Source organism: Procambarus clarkii, chromosome 73, assembly GCF_040958095.1.
Source record: "Procambarus clarkii isolate CNS0578487 chromosome 73, FALCON_Pclarkii_2.0, whole genome shotgun sequence".
NCBI classification, from domain to species: domain Eukaryota; kingdom Metazoa; phylum Arthropoda; class Malacostraca; order Decapoda; family Cambaridae; genus Procambarus; species Procambarus clarkii.
Window position 1 is genome coordinate 24,743,406 of NC_091222.1, and position 12,206 is coordinate 24,755,611.

The 12,206-nt window shown below is 38.9% G+C and overlaps 1 protein-coding gene across 4 annotated transcripts in view; it reads left to right on the forward strand.

Moving 5' to 3' along the window:
• The window catches only part of bgm (acyl-CoA synthetase bubblegum family member 1), a 151,389-nt gene extending 143,065 nt beyond the window's left edge, over positions 1-8,324 (forward strand). For all 4 annotated transcript variants that reach the window (XM_069312700.1, XM_069312702.1, XM_045768313.2 and 1 more), the window contains 4 exons: positions 1,187-1,384; positions 2,305-3,592; positions 5,126-5,372; positions 7,399-8,324. In XM_069312700.1, the coding sequence (XP_069168801.1) occupies positions 1,187-1,384; positions 2,305-3,592; positions 5,126-5,372; positions 7,399-7,475 (1,810 nt within the window). In that variant the 3' untranslated portion in view covers positions 7,476-8,324. The remainder of the gene's footprint in view (positions 1-1,186; positions 1,385-2,304; positions 3,593-5,125; positions 5,373-7,398) is intronic.
• Positions 8,325-12,206: the final 3,882 nt, after the last annotated feature.

Below are 12,206 nucleotides of genomic sequence, written 5' to 3' on the forward strand. Positions count from 1 at the left end.
AGTCTCAAATGGTTGGTGTATTCTCTAAAATTGGATATTATGTCCCCCCCCCCCAATCATTATACTAAGAGCTAATCTACCTCTATTTTGCATACAGTATCTGAATGGGGTTCAACCACTACAAATTACCTCAAGCTAACCATCACTCTGTAAAAATCCCTTAACATGCTAAACACACACTACACACTTGTGTGATATCAACATGTTTAAACCTCGTTCCTAAGTGTTCCCAATATCAAGGAGATGTTTCAGATAATAAGTGTAATAAAATCTAAGCACTACACCAGAAATAAATTGGATATCCTCCCCAGAGTCTAACTAAATCTGTTCAAACACTTCATGCAAATAAAGTGACTGTCTATGGAACTCGCTCCTCAACACATTAAATTGTCCAACCTATGCCTTGTTCAAAAGCAAAGTACTGTACCTAATTTCATCCTTGGTTTCCTACCTTGTGCTTCAAACACGCAGTCTTACTACCCACTTCCCCCATATTAGTACTAAAGACACTTATCTTAAACAGTGTAATCACCTGTCAATTTACTAGTTTTATGTTGATATAAAACTTTGCTACGATGTACCTTTTCATCTTGTCCGATATGTTAGATTAAGGACCTGCCTGAAGTGCTATTAATGTTGGCGACTTCCTAGGTTAGAGGACCTAGGTTCTGTTGTATTTAATAACTTGGAAACATTACTGCACAAATGCCTCTGTACTTGACGAGCTGCTTGGCAGTAACATGGCCTAGAGTTATTTATGCAAATAAATTTTTAAAACATTTGACTTGCTGTATTGGCACCTGGAGATCTCATTGCGTAAATGCCCTAGTGTAGTGCATAGGGCACAACTTTTGTAAAGTATTGTGTAGGCGCTTTAAAGAGTAACTTTACTATTAAATTAACATATGGAAAATTATTCTAAAGCAGTGAAAGTTGCTATGAAATTTGATAGTAGTATTTCAATATTATTACTAGGCTCTTGACGCTTTAGCTCAAATTCATTCATTCTGCATAGTACCTGTTCACTATTCATTGTTCCTAGTCTAGTGACATTACTTATGCCACTAGAAAGCAATGGGCATAGTTTTCTCGTGGTAACATGCAAACGTATTGTTCGTAACTAGTAAATGGATGACATCTCTAACTCCGCAAAATAAAATTAATATTTTTTCCTGTACTCCCATAGGTACCCTGACACGTGTGCATTGTCAGTGAAGAGAGGTGGTGAATGGAAAAATACTACCTACAAAGAATATTATGATCAAGTTAGAATCATGGCCAAAGCCTTCATAAAGCTTGGTCTGGAGTCCTACCATGCAGTGTGTATCCTGGGCTTCAATTCACCTGAATGGTTTATTTCAGACCTGGCGGCCGTCTTTGCTGGGTAAGTTTATTAACATCTTTATTGACAAAATTAATTACAATTTTGCCCAATCTGAGGATTTCGATTGTCTTAAGGTGAGGATAATGCTGGTATTCAGTTACACAGGACAGTCGTGCATAAGACAATAGGTCTAAACTGTAGGCAGAAGTACATATATATCATGGTTACAATCAATGTTTTAATATATGGATATGTGAAAACCACTTTCTACTGTGCACTGCCACACAAGGGCAGGGATGGGTTCATAAGTGATGCAGCTTAGAAGTAATATAAATAGAAATTGTTCATTCTTTAAAATGGACAAGCAAATTTTGGATATATTGTTAGGATGTCGTCCAGAACACCCGAGTCAATAAAATAGTTACAGATGGTGGTACAAGAGGCCAGGTGGTCATGCAAAGTTCTTTGCTTTGAATGCCAACTGTTGGAAATTTTTAATTATTGGTTATTGGCATTTTACCTGTAAATGTTAAAACTGGTGTAGGCACACAAGACTACTTGATGCGTTTTATTTCTTGCTTAAATCTGCACATAATTTGGTTATTGGGGGTCTTATGGAATCCTTATTTGCAGAATTAGGGTAAAGTTGATTGACAATAATAAGTTCAAAGTATAAACAAATTTCTTTTTTAGTTAACATTATCTAAAATTGCTTTACAATAAAGTATAGATTCACCAGATTGATGCTCACTGATGCTTACCTGTGCACCCCACATAGTCTTAATTCTTAATTAGAATTAATTTTTTTAAGAGCATGAAAAAATTGCCATCCAGGAAAATGCTAATCACGTACATAATCATTTTGTACGTTATCATGATTGCGAGACGTTAATTTAGTACAGTAACCTTTTAAATTATGGTCTAGGTGATGCATATAACTTGGGTGAGTGTTTTTAGAAAGCTTATTTAATTTTTTCCAGTGGATTTGCTGCAGGAATCTACACCACAAACACTCCTGAAGCATGTGAACATTGTGCTCATAACTGTGAAGCACAAATCTGGGTGGTTGAAGATCAGAAGCAATTAGATAAGGTACTCAAGATTCGTGGGCGTCTTCCTTCGCTGAAAGCAATAATCCAGTACTCTGGCAAACCAACTGTGGATGGTGTTTTGAGTTGGGAAAGTGCCATGGCTTTAGGTAAAGAGCAGGCCGATAGTGAACTAGAAGCCAGGTTGAAGCACATGGCAATAAACCAATGCTGTACTCTCATTTACACTTCGGGTACCACTGGGCCTCCTAAGGGTGTTATGCTTAGTCATGACAATATCACATTTACCGCACATGCAAACTGTGTTAATGCTGATTTCAATCCAGGAAAAGAGATTTTCTTAAGTTTCTTGCCACTCTCCCATGTTGCTGCACAGATGGCTGACCTGTACGTTCCCATGTATGCTGGTGGCACCTGTTTCTTTGCCCAACCAGATGCCTTAAAAGGGAGTTTGGCCCAAACTCTGAAAGAAGTACGCCCTACTAGGTTCTTGGGCGTCCCTCGTGTGTGGGAGAAGATTTACGAAAAGATGTTGGAAGTTGGCCGCAAAACTACTGGAATGAAAAAATCGATAGCTACATGGGCCAAATCACTTGGACTGGAAACCAATTTACGCAAACAGCGACAGGATTTCTCGAAGCCATTTGGGTACGCTGTCGCTAATGCTATAGTTTTCAAGAAAGTTAAAGCATTATTGGGACTAGATCGCTGTCAGCTCTTTCTCTCCGGGGCTGCACCAATTGCCCCAGAAATTTTGCGATACTTCCATAGCCTAGATATTCCTCTTACAGAAATATATGGCATGTCTGAATCGACTGGCCCACATACTATCGGCATGGAGAAAGCATTCAAACTAGGCAGCTGTGGGCGCACTATTCCTGGTTGCTACACAAAATTGGATAAGCCTGACCCTGAAGGTAATGGCGAGGTGTGCATGGGGGGTCGCCATGTCTCCATGGGCTACCTACACATGGAAGACAAGACAAATGAGGCTATTGATGATGAGGGATGGCTCCACACCGGTGATATTGGCAGGCTTGACAGTGATGGGTTTCTGTTTATTACGGGTCGCATAAAGGAACTTATCATCACGGCTGGTGGTGAAAATATAGCCCCAGTGCTAATCGAGGACAACCTGAAAGCCGAACTGCCATGTCTTAGCAATTGCATGCTGATTGGCGACAAGCGGAAGTTCCTCTCCATTCTTCTGACAATAAAGGTAAGTTTCTAATACTATGCACTTTTTCTAGTAAAAATACTGTAATATCATAGTTATAGCTATTATAAGATTGTTGCATTCCTAGCTTATATTTTATTGGTGTTTTTGAAGTATTTCACTGGTTCCCTTTAAAAATTTCTTAAGGGCAGTTAAAATTTTTATTTTAAGAGCATGCGAATAAGGTTGGATTGGAGGAAATAAAAGAGCTTTTAAGTTTTATAAATAGGTTAGGGAGGCAGTTCTGAGTGATTTACTCGATACGTCACTTGAATTTCAGGTTATTGAACGAAGCATTTGGGCAATGTTGGGGGTACATGGCTTAGTGAAGAGACCTCACAAAAGATGGCAAATCATTTTGGTATTTTGTGCAAGAAAGTTGGTGTCCATTTGTGGAAAAATATTTGATAGTCTATCATTGGTATCCCAAGTTTTGATGGGGAACTAATTAAATCTGCAAGATAAAAATTGAGATGGTTTTGGAGGTAGTAAGTTTTAAATGCACGGAAATGTTTTCCTTTTCTAAGTATGGAAGAAGATAGTTGGCAAATAGTTCTGAGTAATGAAAACAAATCTTATGTACTAAGTTATGCTTATTCTCTGTGACGATAACTCTAAGGTCCTACCGTCACTTCCCTGCCCTCCCCCTTCTCAGAAGACAGAAGTGGACTTTATGGGGGCCTCGTAGCCTGGTGAATAGCGCGCAGGACTCGTAATTCTGTGGCGCGGGTTCGATTCCCACACGAGGCAGAAACAAATGGGCAAAGTTTCTTTTACCCTGAATGCCCCTGTTACCTAGCAGTAAATAGGTACTTGGGAGTTAGTCAGCTGTCACGGGCTGCTTCCTGGGGTGGAGGCCTGGTCGAGGACCGGGCCGCGGGGACACTAAAGCCCCGAAATCATCTCGAGATAACCTCAAGATAACAAAGATACTATTATAAGTCTAACTGCTACACTCCAACACACGGCCTCTTTGCTTCCTTTCTATGTTAGAGTAAAAACTGTGAATTATGTAAAATGCGTGACAAGGCCGTCATTGCCAGAGATCGGATATTAATTTGAGATGCTATAAAAAAAAATGATAGTATTTGGATTGTGGAAGAAGCAGTCCTTTGGTATCTTTGGAATTTAGTTAATATATGGAAAGGGTGGAGGAGGGGGTGGTGACAGTAGCTTAATAGTTTGATAGGTATTTCGTAATATCCTCTTAGAGGAACTTGCGATTTGGTTCTGAGTGAGCTAATGGAAGGGAGTTAGACTACAGACTTTTTAATCTAAATTTAACTTATTAATCTGGTTTCATAACTTTTATCACTTGGCACTGTGTAATAGATTTCTGTAATTGTATGTGGTCCTGTTTTTGACATGTAGTGCACATTCATTAACTATAAATTTGATTAAATTTGAATAAACTATGCTTGGTAGTGATATTTTAAATGGTTGCTGTACCAGTGAAGTCATACAATATTAAATTTCTACTTGAAAGCGTATATTTAAACAGGATAAATGTCTAATTTGTTGATCTTATTTTTATAGACAAACGTGAATCTCGACAGTGGGGAACCTCTAGATACCCTAAGTTCTTCCTGTGTTGATTGGTGTCGTAGCGTTGGGTCAATGGCCAAAACCATACAAGATGTTTTGGCGGGTCCAGATGCTAATATTATGAGAGCAATCCAGGATGGTATTGATCGTGCAAACAAATTGGCCCCTTCAAATGCTCAAAGAATACAGAAGTGGACTATTCTTCCAAGAGACTTCTCTTTACCCGGTGGAGAACTTGGTACGTAAACACTTGTACTTAACTACTACTAGTTCCATATTAAGAAATGTTTTGAACTAAGCTATAATATTGTGTATTGGTAGTACATAATCAGCACATGCAGTTTGCGTTCAATGGTAGATACAGTATATGCAAGAGCAACTACTATGTGGCCATCCGAAGGTTTGGCAGGAAGCCATTCGATAATTTTTATTAAATGATTTAGATTAGTTGTCATGTGTGGCCCTCATGACAACACAAAGATGACCCATGTGGGCCTCGGGACCCTCGGTTTGACAAGCCTGCCGTAGAGTATATTTACTTCATCCTTGGTGTTTTTGAAGGGTTCTCTTGAAGTAATTACCAGTGTAGTTACAAGAATGAGCTATGCTCATGGTGTCCCGTCTTCCCAGTACTTTTGTAATTACTGACAGCTTTAGCCTCACTTGGCTTGTTCTGTCTACCACTGTTTGCAAAAGAAAATGTTCTAATTGTTTTTAGCACCTTTGTTTCCTTAGCTTGAATCTGTCCTTTTGTTCATGATTCTGGTTTCAGGAATTCTTGTCAATTTGGTAAATTCCTGTAAGAATTTTGTATGGTGATTGTCACTTCTTTTTCTTCTAGTTTCTGTATGGTTTAATGTCTGTAGTCTCCTCGTAACTCTTGTTTTTTCAGTTCCGGAAGCCATATTGTAGCATGCCGCTGCATCTTTTCCAGTTTTTGTGCTTCTTGAGATTTGGGCACCATACAACTGCTACATATTTCAGTTTTGGTCTAAAGTCATGAACAGTTTTAGTATTTCACCATCCATATAATTAAGTCTGAGGTTTGAAAGCGACGCATACGTTCCTCACAATATTCTTTGTTCTTCTGGCGACGGGTGGTTTTGAATTGTAAGCAAAGTCTTATGTAATTTAATTCCACATAATTTGTGTGTGGTCTATTGATCGGCATTTATTCACATTGAATTCCATCTGCCACTTTACGTTCCAAGCACTTTTATCCAGATAGATTTGAAGGGCATTAAAATCTTCTCCAGTACTTTAGCATCTGTAAATGTGTTCAAATAATTTTTCCTTCTGATAGATCGTTTATGTAGATGAGCATTGTACTGTAAAATATTTTAATCTGTTTCAAGGTAAGAAATAATGCTGGGTGTATTAAGAATTAATAAGCTATGCATGCCTAGCATAACCCTGAGCTGATCATGATTGAAATTGGCTCTGTTCTAAAAGTATCATTTGTTAAACAATTTGACAGATCGTATTCCTGGAAAAAATTAGTATTGAGGATCTACCCGAAACATTGTGCAGACTGGTGGCTTTGCAAGAATGTAAAAATTCTTTTATATAAAATAACAAATGCAAAGGGAATGAACAGCATCTCAAAATTAAAAAAATATGAACCTTTTAAAACAAAGAACAAATGCACAACTACTCTAATGTACCATTTTTCAACATTTGTACCTTGAAATAATTGCGGTTGTAATTTAGATACACGCATGGATTTCATTGTCAACTGAAAGCGGGTATCTTGGCTCTAGATACTAGTTTAATGAGAAGTTAGGTGACAACTAATTACGTTTGCACAAGATTACAACTAGCCTACTGTGGTGTGCCATGACTCAGGATTTGGAAAAGTGCCGCTTTGATGAATGACAATTAGAAATACCGCATTATAAGTGTAAGGGCACTAGAAAATTAATGCTAAACCTGTCCTTCCTTGCACTAAAACTTGAATAAATTGGTAAATATTTACTGTCTGTGTAAAAGGCTGTTACGTATGTTTTTACAAAAAATATGAATAGCAGATATTGTAAATACACTGTGCTTTGAGAGGTGGGTTGGGAATATTAATACTTGAGTTTTTAAAATTTTGAAGAGTATTTGAATAACTAAATGGATAATCATTTGAACTTGCCAAGTTTTCCTTAGGTACCCTGTTTGGCATACTATCGCTTAGTTAAGTTTGAGAACTTTGACTATTTCTACCTCCCTGTCCCTCCCATATTGTGTGTGGTATATTTTAACTTTTCTAATCTCCACAGGACCCACAATGAAGCTGAAGAGACCAGTTGTTGCGCAGAAATACTGCGAAACGATAGAACGGTTCTACGAGGTTTGAATACGGCTGACTAACTTTAAATGCTTGTGAGTGTTTACGACTATGGCTGAAACTAATTTGTATGCGTTTTGAGTTCTGTAAATGTAGTTTAAAAATTTGTTTAGACCTATTTATTTAAAAGGCATTATTGTTGTAAAATATTGAGGTACAATTTTATAAATATTAGCCTATGTCTTGCCATGTGCCATGTTACCAGTGCCTTTTAATTTAAATGGTTTTAGACATGAATGGCATTTGTGATAGAATTTGCAGGACTTGTGTGTGTCTTGTAAAATAGGTTGTTTTTAATATCAACCAATTTGTGCAATGGAAGTACCAGCTTTGTGCCAGTGCCAGATGAATGTTGTAAATAGTTTAACACAAAGCTGGGCAAAGTGTCTTGGGGTCACGATAGTGTTAGGTTAAGCCATGTGTAAGTAGTGACCAAGAGGTGACCGTTCAACCATGTCCTGAAAAGTGGGTTTTGTCAAGTGCTGTTAATAAAACCCCGAAATAATTTGGGACTAATTTCCCACTGGCTAATTGGTACCTGTAATTGAGAATAATTCAAAATAACATTGGTCATTGTCTGCCAAAGTGCACGAATGTGTGGTTTTGGGGAGGTCGAGTTGGAAGTGCTGTACTTAATATTTAAGATTTATTGTAAATGCACTTTGAACCTGTACACCTAATATTGATTAGCTGGATTGTAATGTTCCTTAATCTGATAGTGGTTTATTTTACTATTGAAGGTGCATTTTATAGACTTGTTTCCAAATATACATTTATGTATGGTTAGATAAGGTGCAGATGTGTGTATTATATTACTATACTGTATATATGAATGATCCTGTTAAATATTGAAGCAAATTTGTAGTTTCATTTTTAATTTATATATTCCTAATAGTTTACAAGTGGAATACGTCATTGGAAGGTATTATGAATTTTTTCGTAAAATCTGAATCAACGGGCAAGTAAATTCTCAATTATCCCAAAAGTAAGCACTATAATCTACTTAAAATAAAGTAGATAAGGTGGCAAGGTAGAATGGCTTTGTGCTCTTAGATGACTGCATTTTAAAGTCGCCTTATGATAAGGGGTAGTGCTTGTGACGCCCTTCATTCGGTGAGGGTTGCCTTGACCCCTCTTCCATCACTCCCTTCACTGAGCAGTCTGTTGTCGGCACAAGGGGGTGTTTGTGTGATGCTTGATGGGTTAGTTTTTCACCTGTCCATTTTTAGCTTTGTGCTCCTGGAGCCTCTTTTGCTAGATCCCTTTTTTGCACTCCTTTCTGGCTATTAATTCCTGTGGACTATGTTCCAATCTTGATTTATCTTCCATTTGACTACCTATGTTCTGATGCGTGGTGACTCTGGACAGCGCACTAGTCCGTAGAACCGGAGTACTGTACCTGAAGTGCTCGATTGAGGCTTTTTGCTGAACCCGATCTCGATGGACTGATGGTTCCTAAGGTAAGGATTGTGGGGTGTATATTCAGGCTGCACGCTTAGGATGATAATTTGTCATGTTCACTGTCCTCTAATTGTGGGTCCATGGTGGAAATAAGGGCTTAAATGTGGGGTTGAAAGTATTCTTGCTAGTTAAGTTTGCTTCAGACCCTTCCCCCTCCCCCATTCTCAGGCTCGGGTTGGGGGGCAGGCTCCTGACTTGGACTCGGATGAAAGGACTGGTTTTGTATCCCCAATTATATTAGACTTGGATCTGGCTTTGTCACGGATTACCCCTTTCAGATTCATTGTTCCCCTCGCATTTCTCCAACTGGCTCGAGTTCGAAGCCCCTGTGGTGACTTTATTCCCCGGTGTGGCTCATTCCATTGTCACAACTTGGGGGTTCTCTCTGCCATTACCACAGCTGCAAAACTTTGCTGCCTACTTTACCTAGAAGCAGGAAGCAAAGATTATAGATTTGTTCATCTTTGCTTTGTGGCTCAAGTGTTCTGTCCCAACATTATTACCGGCCAGCTGGGGGAGCCGAGCGGACAGCACGCTGGACTTGTGATCCTGTGGTCCTGGGTTCGATCCCAGGCGCCGGCGAGAAACAATGGGCAGAGTTTCTTTCACCCTATGCCCCTGTTACCTAGCAGTAAAATAGGCACCTGGGTGTTAGTCAGCTGTCACGGGCTGCTTCCTGGGGGTAGAGGCCTGGTCGAGGACCGGGCCGCGGGGACACTAAAGCCCCGAAATCATCTCAAGATAAGGACTCAAGATAAGCCCAGATGTGTATCCATACACAAATCTTTGGATTCCCAGGTTACTTTTAACCACGTATCCATACACAAATCTTTGGATTCCCAGGTTACTTTTAACCACACTCGGACTGGCATGAAAGACAGACTACTATTTTTGTTCGGAAGAATCCTAAAACCAAATTACACTTCAGATACACAATGTTAACATTAGCAATAATGATTATGGAAAGTTCCTAAACCTATACATAGACGAGAGACTGAACTTCAGCATCCACATAAAACACACATGTGGGTGGTGAGAGAGTATTCACCTAGTTGTGCAGGCGCGGGTTGAACTCTGCTCATTTGGCCCGCCTCTTAACGGTCAATCAACTATTACTAACTACTTACTAATTGGTTTCTCTGTCTGTCTGTCTCTCTCTCTCTGTCTCTCTCTCTCTGTCTCTCTCTCTGTCTCTCGGATACACATACATACATACATTTTACAGAGAGTAGGGAATTAATTAGGTATCTGGGAGCTAGTTAAGTGGTGTGGGATTTATATCTTGAGGTACTGTATACAATGTTCACAAGAGCAATGTATAATCATTTCATTGTATACAACACATTTTGGTGAAATCCCACGGTATTCCTAGACCAGAATCATAAACATCTCTGACTTGCCACAGCAAGGCGCCGGGCACCGCGGGCTCCAGGCATGTGGATTTATGTTTATTTCTCAGAGCAGTAAACAGCCTGCGGCAAAGCTACCCATATGTGTAGAGCTCAGTACTACAGATGAAGAAGAACGTAAACATTTTTGACGTTGATTAGCTTGCTCAAACACCACTAATTTCCATAAAATAGACAAAACATTTCTGCTACAAAAATAAATGAGTAAGAATGCTTGTGGTCTCTTGAAGTGCAGGATAATTAAAATGTTTTATATTTTATAGATATAGTACTTGTTTACAGACTATATAAATCACCACATTAATTTCAGTACAACCTAATTGTTCTTTCGGTTATTGAGATTCTGCATTTCTTTGTCCCGCTTCTCAACTCTCCAATAACTGGTATATTACAGTACTGAAATCAATGTATGTATTTTCATTTATATTTTCGGTTTACATGACGACCGTTAATTTATAACCTTGGCGGAAACAGGCAGGATCCCATTTATATTATGTGGAGCGGCAATCTCGAGGAAGGGGATAAATCATGGACACCTAACCATTTTGTTCCATTAATGTCCTTGCCTCCACTGGGTCACATATCCATAGACAATACCCAGTTACTAAGCACTATTACATTCACACCTCTAAGTTTGTCAATCGCCATTATCTGTACTCCCGATGTATACATACATCAACTCCAGTCGGAAAGGATTTTACTACTTTTGTGTCGCAAATACTGACTTTAAGGAGACACTTTTTAAAAAAACTAAATTGTCGACTGATAACGAAAGCTCTGGCAAGCTTCGCAAAGGAAAATTTTTAGCTGTAGAAGTCTATTGGCATTTGTGAGAGAACAGCAAGGTGTTTAAAAGTGTCCCAAATGGGCCTAAAGAAGATACATTTTATGGTTGACAATTCACATAATCTTACTAAGGGCGCCAAAACACGGTCGAGCTTTCCAGACGACTGTGGAACAGTGCCAGAGGTACTACCGTGAACTCCTTATTCATATGGGATAATAATCGTTTGAGGCTAATATGAGAAATGAGATTTTGTAAAAGTATTATCAAAAGGGAAAACGCAGTGGGTTCCCTTAGAACCTCAGCCCTCCCCAGATACTCACCACAATGCACCGTTATTACACAGTCCTCAAAGGTCAGGAAAGCTTAAAAAAAAAAGAGTAACTTATTAAAGAGCTGGAGTCTGTAGCTATTGTAGAATACTCTGGCAGGCAAACAGGAGACACGAAGCATGGTAATTCACAAAAAAATTCCATATGTTCGGACAAGGCCTGAAGTTTTAGAAAATATAGGCAAGATGGTTAAGATCTAACCTCCACGAGAGGTTTATCAAAATATGCTTATGGAAGAATCATGTTTAGCCCCAAGAGACTTCCAACAGGTAAGGAGTAAAAAATATGACAAGATAAAGGAACGCAAACCTATTCATAGGCACAATGTTGCTGATGACGTTTTAAATGTAATTAGCATGATTAATACCCATGATTATGTAAAGAAGATAATTATTAAGCCGAACAAAGTCCCCTGTGTGGTACTGTATTCCAAGGAACAACTTGAAGATCTCGAGCAACATTTGTGTGCTGCAGGAATGGAAAACCCTAATGTTATCGGTGTTGACAGGACTTTCAATCTTGGCCCTTGTTATTTAACAACACTTGTGTACAAGAACACTACTGTAGTAACAAAAACATCAAGCAACCCTATATTCCTCGGGCCCATGTATTTACACTGGGATGGTGAATACGAGACTTTACCTTTTTTCTCCCACCTGAGAGGCAAACTCGATAACTGTATTAACAACTCGAATGTAATGATTGGTAGTGATCAGGAAATCGCGTTAAGAAAGGCACTTAATTATGTGTTGTT